The sequence below is a fragment of the Elephas maximus genome, chromosome 10, assembly GCF_024166365.1.
Source record: "Elephas maximus indicus isolate mEleMax1 chromosome 10, mEleMax1 primary haplotype, whole genome shotgun sequence".
Lineage (NCBI taxonomy): Eukaryota > Metazoa > Chordata > Mammalia > Proboscidea > Elephantidae > Elephas > Elephas maximus.
In genome coordinates this window covers 67,513,760-67,528,582 of record NC_064828.1, presented here as the reverse complement: position 1 = coordinate 67,528,582, position 14,823 = coordinate 67,513,760, and the positions used below count along the sequence as shown (strand labels likewise).

General features: G+C 39.1%; 1 protein-coding gene and 1 pseudogene across 1 annotated transcript in view; one reads left to right on the top strand and one right to left on the bottom strand.

Annotated features, from left to right (window-relative positions):
* The first annotated feature begins 309 nt into the window (after positions 1–309).
* DLGAP5 (DLG associated protein 5) overlaps positions 310–14,823 on the top strand; it is a 42,547-nt gene continuing 28,033 nt past the window's right edge. Inside the window, exons 1-6 of the mRNA XM_049898171.1 lie at positions 310–436; positions 7,110–7,348; positions 9,908–10,107; positions 12,476–12,541; positions 13,817–13,898; positions 14,006–14,113. Of these exons, the coding sequence (XP_049754128.1) occupies positions 7,111–7,348; positions 9,908–10,107; positions 12,476–12,541; positions 13,817–13,898; positions 14,006–14,113 (694 nt within the window). The 5' untranslated portion in view covers positions 310–436; position 7,110. The remainder of the gene's footprint in view (positions 437–7,109; positions 7,349–9,907; positions 10,108–12,475; positions 12,542–13,816; positions 13,899–14,005; positions 14,114–14,823) is intronic.
* LOC126083692 (rRNA N6-adenosine-methyltransferase METTL5-like) lies at positions 4,491–5,464 on the bottom strand (annotated as a pseudogene).

Sequence of the window (14,823 nt, the reverse complement as noted above, 5' to 3'; positions counted from 1 at the left end):
CTTGGCCACTCCCACCCCGTCCCCGGCCCCGGCGCCGCCCGTCCTCAGGGTCCCCACAGCTCCTGTCAGGGTCCCAGTCCCAGCTGGAGCGCTCCCACCGCTACGCCCCGTATCTCCGGTCGCCGGTCGCCACTCGCCTTTTTCTTCCTCTCAAGCCCATGCTGTGAACCGCCCCCTCACCTTTCAATCAATTCAAATATCGCACGGAGCAAACCAATCGCAAGCCTTGTTGAAGGGAAAAGGCGGCACCTTGCCCGGAAGTGCTGGTTAAAGTCCCTCCAATCAGAGGCTAGGTGCGGGAAGTTTGAATTTGGCGGACTCTCCGGGTGTTTGCGTTCCCGCTCCCTGGCGGCGGTGGTCTCCCAGGCCGAGTTGTTATTGTTAGGGTGCCTTTACTTTTCGTTTTGCTGAGGTTTCACGCTAGAAGGTGCTTCAGGTAGGTGGGTGCTGGGGAGCTGGAGGGAGGGCGTTAGTCCGCTTCCGGTGAAGGTTTTGGCCGTCTGAGAACCCGGCAGCGAGCGGGACGCCCTTCGGGGCAAAGCGCCTCTAGGACCGTGTTACCTGTCCTAATTGAAGCTGTTGACACGATCCTTCAGAAAAGTAAATATTTGTTGCTATGGTCTGTGTAGCAATGTTTTTCTGCCGGGGCGCAATTGGCCTTTGGGGTGATAAAATTCTTCACGATGCTGGACGTTTGACATCTCTGACCCTGACGTTAAGTTCCAATATCTCCTCTCAGATCTTGTGACAACTAAAAACGTCCAGATGGGGAACTTCCAGGCAAGGGTTCGAGACTAACGAACCCTCTCTATAGACCTTGAAGCTAAAAGAAACTCCAGTCAGCTAAAGAAGAAAACTTAGATGTGTGGCTTGGAAGCCCAGCTCCACCACCGATTAGTTGTGCTAATGTGGGCTGTTAATTTACCTCATCTGTATTATGGCCAATAATAGTAACTATCTTTTAGGGTTATTATGATGATGAAATATGCGATTTCTTGATGAAAAGCACAGTCCATTGTCACTCGGGTTTGTGAAGGAGTGTGTTAATATCCAGGTCAAATGGATTCTAAATTTTTATACTCTGTTGGTTGCTTAAAATCATTTAACATTTTAATTTGTTGTATGACTTCTGCAGATTTTTCCTTTAGGAGTAAAGTCCAGTTTTCTAGTGGGCTTTATTAGTTATTGTTGAAAAGAGAATAGTGTGCCTATAACTTTTGTGTGTGTGTGTGTTTAGGTGAAAGTTTACAGAACAAATTAGTTTCTCATTCAAAAATTTATACACAGATTGTTTAGTGACATTGATGCAATTCCGACAATGTGTCAGCGCTCCTCTCCTTTTCACCCCTGGCTCTCTATTAGTCCAATTTTCTTGTCCTTCCTGCCTTATCTTTGGTTTTGGGCAGGTGTTGCCAACTTGGCCTTGTATGCTTGATTGAACTAAGAAGCACCTTCTCCACCTGCGTTTTTTGTTTTATGGGCCTGTCTGATCTTTGGCTGAAAGGTGGAATTCAGGAGTGGCTTCAGTTCTGAGTTAGCAGGGTGTCCAGGGGCCATAGTCTTGGGGGTTCCTCTGGCTTCTGTCAAACTAGTAAGTCTGGTCTTTTTTGTGAATTGAATTTTGTTCTACATTTTTCTCTCACTGTGTCTGGGGCCCTCTATTGTGATTACTGTCAGAGCCGTCCGTCATGGTAGCCGGGCACCATCTAGTTCTCCTGGGCTCAGGCTGGTGGAGGCTGTGGTAGTTGTGGTCCATTAGTCCTTTGGACTAATGTTTTCCTTGTGTCTTTGGTTTTCTGCATTCTCCTTTACTCCTGTCAAGATGGAACTAATAGATGTATCTTAGATGGCCCCTCAAAAGCTTTTAAGACCCCAGCCGCTACTCACCAAAGTAGGATGTAAAACATTTTCTTTAAGAACTATGTTATGCCAATTGACCTAGATGTCACCCAGGAGCATGGTACCTAGCCTTCAGCCCCAGTAACTCGGTTCCTCAAGGATGTGTCTAGGCAGCTTCTATGACTTTGCCTTGGTCAAGTTGTGCTGACTTTCCCTATGTTGTGTTTTTTTTTCCCTTCACTAAAGTTAACTCTCTTTTGTTATCTAGTTAGTGATTTCCCTCCCCATGCTTCCCCTCCTTACCCACTCCTTCCCTCTCTTGTAAGCATCAAACATTGTTTTTCCTGTGTGTAAACCTTTTCTTGAGTTTTTATAGTAGTGGTCTTATACAATATTTTGTCTTTTTGTGATTGACTTATTTCCCTCAGCATAATGCCCTCCAGATTCATCCATGTTGTGAGATGTTTCAGGGATTCATCATTTTTCTTTATCATTGGGTAGTATTCCATTGTGTATGTACCATAATTTATCCATTCATGTTTTGATGGGCACTTAGGTTGTTTTCATCTTTTTGCTATTGTGAATAATGCTGCAATGGACATGGGTATGCATATGTCTATTCGTGTGATGGCTCTTATTTCTCTAGGATATATTCTTACTAGTGGGATTGCTGGATCATATGGTATTTCTATTTCTAGCTTTTTATTGAGGCACCATATTTTCCATGGAGCCCTGGTGGTACAGTTGTTAAGCATTCAGCTGATAACCAAAAGATCAGCAGTTCGAATCGACCAGTTGCTCCTTGGAAACCCTACGGAGCAGTTCTACTCTGTCCTATAGGGTCTCTATGAGTTGGAATTGACTAGATGGCAATGGGTTTGGTTTTTGTTTGTTTGTTTGTCTTTATATCATTTTCCATGGTGATTGTGCCTTTTTATATTCCCATCAGCGATGCATAAGGATTCTAATCTCCCTGCAACCTTTCAGACATTTGTTATTTTCTGTTTTTTTAATCAGTGCCAGCAATGTCAGGGTGAGATAACATCTCATTGTAGTTTTGATTTGCATTTCTCTAATGATTGCAAGCATTTTCTCATGTACCTGTTAGCCACCTGAATGTCTTCTTTAGTGAAATATCTGTTCATATCCTTTGCCCACTTTTTAATTAAGTTGTTGTTGAGGTGTTAAAGTATTTTATAGATTTTAGAGATTAGACCCATGTCAGATAAGTTATAGCCAAAATTTTTTTCCCAGTCTGTGGATTCTCTTTGGATGAGTATATTTAATTTTTAAGAGCTCCCAGTTATCTAGTTTATCTTCTGGTGTTTGTGCGTTGTTAGTTATGGTTTGTATGCTATTTGTACCATATGTTAGGGCCCCTAGTGTTGTCCCTATTTTTTCTTCCATGATCTGTATCATTTTAGGTTTTACATTTAGGTCTTTGATCCATTTTGAGTTAGTTTTTGGTGTATGGTGTGAGGTCCTGTTTCTTTTTTTTTTTTTCTTACAGATAGACATCCAGTTTTGCCAGCACCGTTTGTTAAAGAGGCTGCCTTTTCCCCATTTAAAGAATTTGGTCCTTTGTCAAAGATCAGCTGCTTATAGATGGATGAATTTATGTCTGGGTTCTCAAATTCTGTTCCATTGATCCATGTGTCTGTTGTTGGACCAGTACCAGACTGTTTTGGCTACCACGGTCATGTAGTCGTGTTTTTCTTCTTCAATAATGCTTTGCTTATCCAGGATCTTTCTTTTCCATATAAAGTTGGTGATTAGTTTTTCCATCTCATTAAAGAATGCTGTTGGTATTTGAATTAGGATTGCATTATATCTGTAGATCACTTTGGGTAGGATTGACATTTTCACAATGTTGAGTCTTGCCATCTATTAGCATGGTATGTTTTTCCATTTATGTCAGTCTGTCTTTGTTTCTTGCAATAGTGTTTTGTAGTTTTCTTTGTAGTGGGTCTTTTACATCCCTGGTTAGATTTATTCCTAAGTATTTTGTCTTTTTAGGGGCTATTATAAATGGTATTGTTTTCCTGATTTTCAAAGTTCTCTTTGTTGTAGAGGAATCCAACTGATTTTTGTATGTTGGTCTTGTATTCTGCTACTTTGCTGAATCTTTCTATTATTTCCAGTAGTTTTCTTGTGGAATCTTTGAGATTCTCTGTGTATAGTATCATTAAAAAAAAAAGTAGCACATCATCTGCAAATAGGGATAGTTTTACTTCTTCCTTACCAATTTGGATGCCCTTTATTTCTTTGTCTTGCCTTATTGCTCTAGCTAGGACTTTAGCGGAAACCCTGGTGGCATAGTGGTTAAGTGCTATCGTTGCTAACCAAAAGGTCCACAGTTCAAATCCACCAGGCACTCCTTAGAAACTCTATGGGGCGGTTCTACTCTGTTCTATAGGGTTTCTGTGAGTCGGAATTGACTCCATGGTAATGAGTTTGGTTTATTATTATTATTATTATTATTATTTTGAGGACTTTAGCATGATGTTGAAGAAGAGTAGCAATAAAGGGCATCCTACCTTGTTCTTTTTCTTAGGGGAACTGCTTTCAGTGCCTATAACTTTTTTTCTTTAGTAAACAGTTTTAAAATTCATTTTAATTAGGTTTTAATCTACTTTTGTATTTGGAGAATTTTAAAAAGAAAACTGACTTAGGTCCACTTCAATGTCCACTGATTTCTTTTTATGACATTTGTGTGATGCTGGCAGGTCATATTTCAGCTCTGCAATAATACCTATCTTGATTTTCTTTCTACAGCTTTCTTTTGAATGAATATGTTCTCTAGTTGAGGATTTGTGTAAAAAATATACTGCTGCTCTTTCCATTTCCAAAGCAGTCTTCAGAAAAGCCATATCTGTCTCTTTATTATTCTTGGTCCGAAAGGGAGGATTCATAATTACTGTATCAAATGGCTTGGACATTCTGTTAGATAATGAGCACACGTTGAACCACGTCAACATTTGTTAACTCAAACTCTTCCACATACCTATTAAATATTTCCAGTGCATCTTCATCTATGTCAAATCCAACATACAACCCTGCTGCTAACATTGCATTTCCCATGCTAGGCACTCCACAACCACATCCTAAATCTGCAACCACTTTATTTTCACCATCATATGTGTTATGGATTGTATAGCGCATACATGCTGCAATGTGCGACCTGGTCAGGTACTGTTCTAGAAGTAGTTTGGGCTTTTTGAATCCATCTACTTGTTGCAGGCAACTCTCTAGTTCCTTAAACTTTAATTTCTTCTCTGCTTTTTAAAAAGTGTGGGGTGGCAGTGTTTAACACCACTGGATCAGCAGTGGCTTGGGCCTGGAGCTGATGCAAGGTCCCTTGCGCCATGTTCCACACCTCAAGAAGTGGCCTGAGCCTTGGCTTATAATTTTTTTAAACTTCCAATCACAGAGCCTCCTTTCCCTCCTCCCCCACCCACTTTGGTTTTTTTTTTTTTTTTTTTTTAACACCAAGACTTCTGAATAACCAGTCCTTTTCTCCAGTTTGGGTTGGTTGTTCTCTACACCAGCTGCATAGATGACACCCTTAGACTTTCCTTTATTCTTTTCCTCAGTTGGACCTACTGTTTCTTGAAATTCTTGTCATTCTTTTTCTCGCCTTTCTGCCCTTTTTTGCTTGAGTACGTTCTCAAGGATCTTTCTAAGAAAAAGGTATGTGCCAGGTACACTATATGATTCCGTGCATGACTGAAAATATTACCTTAGGAGGGTAATTCTTCCTAAAAACCCTTCGTTTTTTATTCTCGTAGGTCCAACTATCTATTAGTCATTCCCCCCTTACATGTCTAATAGGCATCTCCTGTTTCAAGTTCTGGGAGGAGTTCCCTGCAGGGAGCTTTATGCCCCTAGAGATATCCTGGTCCTCCCATACATATCATGAATCCAGAAGCTCCAAGGCGGAGGGTCCTTTATTGGAGCCTCAATGACTGGGGCCTTAATACATAGTCAATGACTGATTGAACCACTAAATATGTATAGCTCTTTCCCTCCTGCCTATTCCCATTCCTCCCCTCCCTTTTTTTCCCCTGAGGTTAGTTCACCAGGTGTGGTCCTTGGGCTCCCATTTCATTTGCAAATGTTTAAGTATTGTCTGGCAGTTAAAAAAAAAAAAAAAAAAAACAGGCACCTTGGCTTGCTGGTGACTGCCAAGGGTTATTTTCAGAAGCCAGACACAAAAGGCCAAATCTAGTGTTTTACAGGGCCTGAAACTGGTTCAAATCCCTGCTGAGAATTTCCATTTCCACCCCTGATACAGTGAATCAGTACCTCCATCTTAACAAGATCCTCAGGTGGCTCTTAACCCAAAACCAAACCCACTGCCGTGTAGTAGATTCTGACTCATAGTGACCCTATAGGACAGGGTAGAACCGCCCCATAGAGTTTCCAAGGAGCGCCTGGCGAATTTGAACTGCTGACCTCTTGGTTAGCAGCCGTAGCACTTAGCCAGTATGCCACCAGAGTTTCCTAGGTATAATAAATTTTGAGGACCACTGCGCTAGTAGTGGTTCTCAGAATTGGTCTCTAACCAGCAGCATTAGTATGCCTGGGAAAAACCCCAGTTAGAAGCCCTGGTTTCTTGTCCCATACACAGTGTTTTCAGTTTGTTATGTCATGCTCCTTCTCTTCCTGCTCTCAAACCTCCACCCTAGAGGAAATGCCAGGCTGTCTGCATTTATTTCCAGGGGAAGGTGGCTAAGGAAACTAAAGTACACAGTCCTTCACTTAATTCCCATTTTCTCTTTTACTTCACACTCTTCTTTCTCCAGTGTCCTCTGTGGTAAGCCCAGGGGCCCTAGTGGCGCAGTGGTTAAGACTCAGCTGCTAAACAAATGTCAGCAGTTTGAATCCACCAGTTGCTCCTTGGAAACCCCATGGGGCGGTTCTACTCTGTTCTGCAGGGTTGCTGGGAGTCAGAATCGACTCAGTGGCAACGGATTTGGTTTTTGGTTTTCAACGATAAGCCCAGAACCTCTTTAGCTTCCTAGGCTTCATGTCATCTGTCAAGCAAATTCCTATTTAAAAAGCACCCTAAAATAAGTTGTAGTTTCTTGTCTTCTGATAATAACAACCTTTCCCCTTTTCAGTGTCACATATTTATTCAATTTTATATTTGTGTTTTTATTTCAAAAGTCTCAGGTGGGATAGGAGGTAAAAATATTGAACTGGAACCTTAATTTTTTAAATAATGAAAACCCGCGTAAGTTGACCTCCATCTCTCCTTTCCCTGACAGGATGTCTTCGTCACACTTTGCCAGTCGACACAGAAAAGATTTAAGTACTGACATGATTAGAGCCAAAATTGCTCGTAGGAAATCACTGTCTCAGAAAGAAAACAGACATAAGGAATACGAACGAAATAGACATTTTGGTTTGAAAGACAGCAACATTCCAATCTTGGAACATAGAGTTCTTGCTTCATTAGATGAGACATCTCAAGAGCTTGTTCCAGAAAAGGCCAATGTCAAGCCAAGTAAGTAAAGGTCTATTGTAGTTTTTACGTTCTTTGAAGAGTGACCAAAGGTTTAATACTTGAGTGTAAAAAAACTGACAAGAAGAATGGAGCTTCGAAGTACCATTCTAATCACTTGGTATTTTTCTACTAATAAATACTGTCTGTTTAAACTAAAGGCTATGAAAATCCCAAGGTAGACTAAATCCATTCATTTATGGAGTGTTACAGCAATTTATAAGGAGCCGTTGTGGTGCAGTGGTTAAGTGCTTGGCTCTAACCAGAGGTCAGCAATGCGAACTTATCACTTCTGCAGAAGAAAGATATGGCAGTCTCCATAAAGATTCATAGCCTTGGAAACCTTATGGGGCAGTTCTACTCTGTCCTATGGGGTCACTATGAGTCGAAATTGACTCGATGGCAACAGGCATAACACTTCATTGTCTATATTGCCTTTGAGGAATCCTAAAGTTCTTCTGGAGCTTGGGGAAAATAAGTGCTGATAAGATAAATCAATAAGAAACATAAAAATCGAAGAATCCATGAAATCAGAATACTTTGCTCATCAAAATATCATTAGAGAGAAGAGCAAAGGATTCATCCTTGTACTTTGCCCAAAAAGATTTGGGGCCATTAGGGAGGAAAGAACTAGAATAAAGAATAACCTTTAAAGAATATTGAAATAATCTCAGAAAAAGTTAAAAAATAGAGTATCTTAGAAAACAAGCAATGTTACAGGGAAGGGGGAAGAAAATTGGGCTATGGCTTTTGCACTTAACTAGAAGTCACTGGACTCCTATTTAGTTGTGTGTATATAGCAGGCAGTTTTAAGAGCTAGCTCGCGGTGAAATAAAGCAGGGATCAATGGTGATGAAATGGTAGAAAGAAAGTCTTCTTAGAAGTTTTATAGAAAAATGAGATGTCAAGTTGTTTAACTTCATTGCTTTGATTTTATTATTTATTTTACAGTATCACTATAGTTTGTAGCACTTAGAAGCCATTCCATGTGTTCTGATTTAATTGATTCTGTAAAATAGGGGATTGGGCTAAAGGATTTCCTCCAAATTGAACGTTTTTATGATTCTTAAGGAAAATGAAAGAAAATAGTTGAGCGAAAGTATTGTAGGATTCTTTTTTGTTTTTGAGATGAGATGATCAATGCATGTTTGAAAGTCAAAGGAAATGAGCTGGTCGTCCAGGGGGAGAGAGTACAAGGAATTGGGAATTAGGAGGAAATGAAATTGAGGGGTAGAATGATATGGGATGGCTTTTAGAGGAAGAACCAAGCATCATTTGTCTGGGAAGAGGTGATATTATTGCCTCTAAGTGTTTTTTTTTTTTTATTAACTTTTACTGAGCTTCAAGTGAACGTTTACAAATCAAGTCAGACTGTCACATATAAGTTTATATACACCTTACTCCGTACTCCCACTTGCTCTCCTCCTAATGAGTCAGCCCTTCCATTCTCTCCTTTTGTGACAATTTTGCCAGCTTCCCACTCTCTCTATCCTCCCATCCGCCCTCCAGACAGGAGATGCCAACACAGTCTCAAGTGTCCACCTGATATAATTAGCTCACTCTTCATCAGCATCTCTCTCCTACCCACTGTCCAGTCCCTTTCATGTCTGATGAGTTGTCTTCGGGAATGGTTCCTGTCCTGTGCCAACAGAAGGTTTGTGGACCATGACCGCCGGGATTCCTCTAGTCTCAGTCAGACCATTAAGTCTGGTCTTTTTATGAGAATTTGGGGTCTGCATCCCACTGATCTCCTGCTCCCTCAGGGGTTCTCTGTTGTGCTCCCTGTCAAGGCAGTCATCGATTGTGGCTGGGCACCAACTAGTTCTTCTGGTCACACTCTAAGTGTTTTTTAAGTGTTCTCCTTATCTCTACTCTTTGCCTCTCAAATGCTCCATTCCCTCAATGAAAATCTCTCAAATATAAGTCTAAATATGTCAATCACTATTACAAAAACATTTGTTTATTCTCTATTTGCAAAGGCCCACAGGTGGGGGTGGGCCTGGTATGTTCCAGAGAAAGCAAGTAGGCAACCATGGGCTCTAAAGGCCATCGTTATAAGGACTTTGGCTTTTACTCTGAAATGGGAAGACATTAATAGGTTAATGGGTCTCTACATAATCTGATTTCTGTTCTAAAAGGACCACTTTGACTGTGGAGTTGACAATAGTAGAGTGGCAAACATGACATCAGGGGAAACCAATTAGAATTCTGACTATTGTGATAATTTAGGTGAGAGTTGATGGTTGATCCTAGTGGTAGCAGCAAAGATAAATGGTTGCATCCTGAATGTATTTTGAATATTGAACCAATGATTTTCTGATGGATTGGATGTGGATTGAGAAAGAGGAGTCAGGATGCTTAAAAATAATAGAGGTTGAAATAAAAAGTGAAAGTTGAAGTAAAAGATTTGAAATAAAAAGTGGTTACAGTGCTAAGGAATTAACAAGAATTGAGTAAAAGCATTTCTTAGCAGCAGTTAAAGTTAGACAAAATGATTTTTGAAATTTTGCAAAACTTTATCTGAAATGTTTTATATACTGTGTTTTGTTTTGTTTTGCTTAGGGTCAGCTAAAGCTGTTCTAGGTGATCAACGAAAACAAATGCTACAAAAATACAAAGAAGAAAAGCAGCTTCAAAAATTGAAAGAGCAGAGAGAGAAAGCCAAACGAGGAGTATTTAAAGTGGGTCTTTATAGACCTGATAAGCCTGGTTTTCTTTTGTCTCTTTCAAAATCAAATGCTGTGAAAGCTGAGCCCAAAAAGGTAAATTTAGTGTCTTAACGTCATATAGGGGAATAGTACCATGGAATTTTCTCTCAGAGATTAAACGCCTAAAGTAACTCTTTCCCCTTGTCCCTTTTTTTCACTTAACCAGTTGGTAGGAGGCGGGAATGACATAATAGCTCAGGAGAATGCAAATCAGGTCTCTTGATGTGGCTATAGGTAAGTTGGGATAGGATAAAGCTGGTAAAGAAGGTACAGCCAGTTTAAACAATGCCTAAGAATTTGGAGTTTATTTTGTAGCGTATTGAGATCCAAGGGAAGCTAAATGAGGTAGTGTCATTATCAAGTTAGTAATTCAAGACTACCCTGACCTTGAAGATTATAGTCTGGAAAGGGAAGCATTTATAGATAATAAGGCCAATTGTGAGACTCGTTATAGAATAGGTGAGATGGTATAGGTGGACTGGGGCAGTTGGTTTAAAAAGAAGATATAGATATAAGGCATTTTGAGAGGTAACTTCAATAGCCTTGATGACCAAGTAGATGGTGAGGGGTAAAGGAAATTGAAGAGTCAGAGATGATTCTGAAGCTAATAGTTTGAGTACCTGTAAACAATGCTGCTACTAACAGAAGTAAGGCAAGAAGAAAAGGAACAGATTTATGTGGGTTGTATATTGAGAACCGTTTTTATTTGTTTGTTTTTAACCTATTTCAATCACCTAGATATTGGGAAGTTAGAAATAAAAATTGAAAACCAAGATGTAGATCTGTACTAAGATGTGAATTTGGGATATATTGGGAGTATGTATGGACTATCGGACCAAATGAGGCTACCCCCAAAAAAGATACATAAAATTATTGAAAAGTCTAAGAATGGGGTCTAGAAAATACCATTAGGTAGGCACAAGTTAGGTACCAGTGATAGGCTGAGAAAGAATGATCGGAGTATCAAGAGAACTAAAACAGAATAGAACCTAAAAGGTGGTCTAAGGGAGAAGAAAATGGTCGGTCAAGAAGGATATGTTTGAAAAAAGGCAGTTGAATTTGTGAAGTAAGTAGCCACTGTTGATTTGCTATTTTAAAGATCTGTTTAAAATAGCTACTCATGTTAAAGAATATGTGTAGAAGATCTCATTAACTGTATATTCATTCTTGATTTAAATTAGAATTGAATAAAGGCTGAAGATATTGCCTGTTTTTCTGGGTCTCATGAGTCTCATTGATTCATTCAGCAAATCTTGGAGTGTTTATGTATGACCTCAGGAGAGTATGGAGGAGACAAAATTTAATATAGTTCAAGTTAGAAAGATATAAATATATCCTATATATGTTAGAGGAGGAAGAGATTATTTCTGTTTGGAAAAATGTCAAAGTAAATCTCTTGGAAGAGGTAAGATTAAAGCTGGGTTTTCATGAATATGTAGGATGCCACTCATTGGTCTAACTGTAAATAAATCCCTTAAAAAGTAGTATATTTAGGAGGAAAAGAGGTACATCATTATGTAAACTAATAAAATTGACCAATTGTTTTTTATTATACTTACACCTGAAGCCATTGCTGAATTTTGGCTTACTTATGCATTATGCATTAGAGAGAAGCCTAGTTTCTACCTCATTATAATTAGCTGTCATCAAGCTGGCCCCCCACTCATGACAGCCTCATATACAATGGAACTAAACACTGCCTGGTTTTGGGCCATCCCCCTGATCAGTTACAGATTGGACCATTGTGATCAATAGGGTTTTCATTGCTGATTTTAGGAAGCAGATTGCCAGGCCCTTCTTCCTAGTCCGTTTTAGTCCATTCAAACCTGTTCAGCATCATAGCAACACACGAACCTCCACTGACAGACAGGTGGTAGCTCTGCATGAGGTGCATTAGCCAGGAATTGAACTTGGGCCTCCAGAATGAAAGGCTAGAACTCTGCCACTGAACCGCTAGTGCCTCGCCCTAGTTTCTATAGCACAAGGATTTCACTGAGATTTTGCCTCCATTTTCTTAGTGACAGTAGACTAGTGCATAATCATGACATGGAAACCAAATTGTCAACACTAGGAAACGATACCATAAAATATCACTTTATAAGAAGAAAATAAAAGATCCTAATACTCTAGTCTGTTTAACCCACCTCTCCCCAATATGTCCAGCTAATAATAATAAGGATTCTAATAGCTTGAAAATACCTGAGAAACAAGAGTAAATTTTGAACCTATTTATCTTAAACTTAGTTTAAATCAGGCCAGAATCAGGAAAAACAGGAATTTAAGTTAGCAAGTATCTTTATTGCTATACATGATTAAGGAGAAAATTGAACTTTAAGATGGGAAACTTTTTTTCAGTAGACAGGGAATGAAACTTGCCAGTTCTATTTTTTTTTTTTAAACTTTGTATTTTGATTATTTTAAGGCTGTTCCATCATCTTCCATACGGATTACAAGGTCAAAGGCCAAGGAGCAAATGGAGCAGATTAAGGTATAGTTTAATAATTAGTAGACAGTTTATTACTAAAATGACTAATTGTACCTTTTTCTCAAATTAAGTAAAATTTTTAATCTTGTCTCAAGAGTAGTGATTAATTTACTAGAGTTAATAGGTACCAAAATTACTGGTATTGGTATAGTGAAATAGTGTAGTTTTTTGTCTAGATGCTAAGGAAATATTAATTTAAAATATTCTTCGTCCTAACATCCTTTATGAGATGTATACCAAACTTTGTATCAGTGCTCTTTTTCATTTACTGGGTTCCTATTGTGTGTTCCAAGTCAACATGGAATGTGGATAGGGATGTGAAGCACATAGGGTGCATGTTATAAACTTATGGGTTTTCAAAACACCGTTATGGACAGAGGTGGATTAGTAGGGTTACTGAAGCAAAGTGGGCAAGGAGGGAAGTAATATCCCTCTTTATCATATGAGGAAGCTAAGTTTCACATTTTCAACAGATTTTGAGTCACTGCCATGGACCTGGTACTGTTCTAATTTCTGGTTTACAGCAGTGAACAAAGCCAACAAAATTCTCTGTTGTCATGAGGCTTACCGATACGGTGAGACAGGCAATAAAAAATATGTAGTATGTCAGATGGTCATACATATTATGGAGGGGAAAAAAGAAAAGGGAGATGAGGAGTGTTGGAAGTAGGGGTAGGGTGGAATTTCGATTGGGGAAGTCAGAGAGGATCTCACTGAGATGGTGGCATTTTAAATCACGTCTTTATGCCTTAGCAGAGCCATAGGGAAGAGCTTTCTATCCAGGATAAGAATTTTCTAGGGAAAATTCAAAGATCTTGAAGTGGCAACATGCCTGGGGTGTTTAAGGACCCTCAAGATTATTTAAAAAAAAAAACAAAAAACACTGCTGTTGAGTGGATTCCAACTCATAGTGACCCTATAGGACAGAGTAGAACTGCTCCATGGGGTTTCCAGGGAGCGCCTGGTGGATTCAAACTGCCAACCATTTGGTTAGCAGCCATAACTCTTAACCACCATGCCACCAGTTTCCAAAGTTATAGTCCGCTATTTTTAACAGCTTGGGATATTAGCATTTTCTAAATTCTAGGATTCTGATAAGGATATAAAGAAATTTTTAGGATGGAAAATTTTTTCTTGACCTCATTTTATGTGGAGTAGGGGATTTTTTTGCTAGATCACTTACAATTGGGAGATTTCAGATGGAGGGCACTTACAGATCAAAAATGTGATTTGATTCATTATGCGGTTAAATCACATCGTACTTAATGTTTTAAATAGATTGATAATGGGAGCATTCAAGCAATCCAGTCTGGTCAAAGACTAACTTCTGAAAAGAAAGTGTTGGACAAAGAGAAAAAAGGTAGGAATAGCAGCAATTATAATAATTGTAAGCTCTGGTGCTGCCACAGAAAAAAATTAATAATTATAAATACCATTTGATTTTTTTTTTTTCTATACAACTTGTAGTCCCTGCATCAGTGAGAATGACTCGATCAGCTACTCAAGCAGCAAACCAAATTGCCAGAATAGTCTCATCTACCACAATAAGAAAGCCAGCCTCAAGAGTTACTAACGGTACGGACTATTTCTTGATCAGCAACTAAAGTAGAGTGTTTTGGTTCTTCAGGTTTTTGTGTTCAGTTGTTAAAATCAGCAAGTACTTCCTTAAGTAGGAGAGGAGGAACTAAACCAAAACCAAACCCGTTGCCATCAAGCCCATTCCGAATCATAAAGACCCCATAGGACAGAGTAGAACTGCCCCGTAGAGTTTCCAAGGAGCACCTGGTAGATCTGAGCTATCGACGTTTTGGTTAGCAGCCATAGCTCTTAACCACTATGCCGTCAGAGTTTCCAAATTAGTTTATCCTTTTGGTGGAATGCTATGCAGCTTTTAAGAACAGTGTTGTAAAAGAATGCTTAAGGACATGGTTTATGACATGTTCAGTGGGAAAAGTTTAAACTCTGAGCGGTATGATAACAATTCTAATAAATAGTACCCGAATATGTGAACATAAGAAAAAAATGGAAAAATGTACCCTAAATGCCAACAGTGATTATTGCTGAGTAATGGAACATTGGTCTTTTGTGTGTGTGTGTGTGTGTGTTGGTGGTTGGTTCTTTGTGCTTTTCTGTATTTTCCCTAATAAATATATATTTAGTATTCAGAGAAAAAAGGTAAACTTTTGTTTTATTTTTAAACAGGTGGCCTATTCTAGACAGCAGTTTCACCTGTCTTTATCCTATTTTATAATATGGCTTTTAATCATGAAAATTCTTCAAGACAT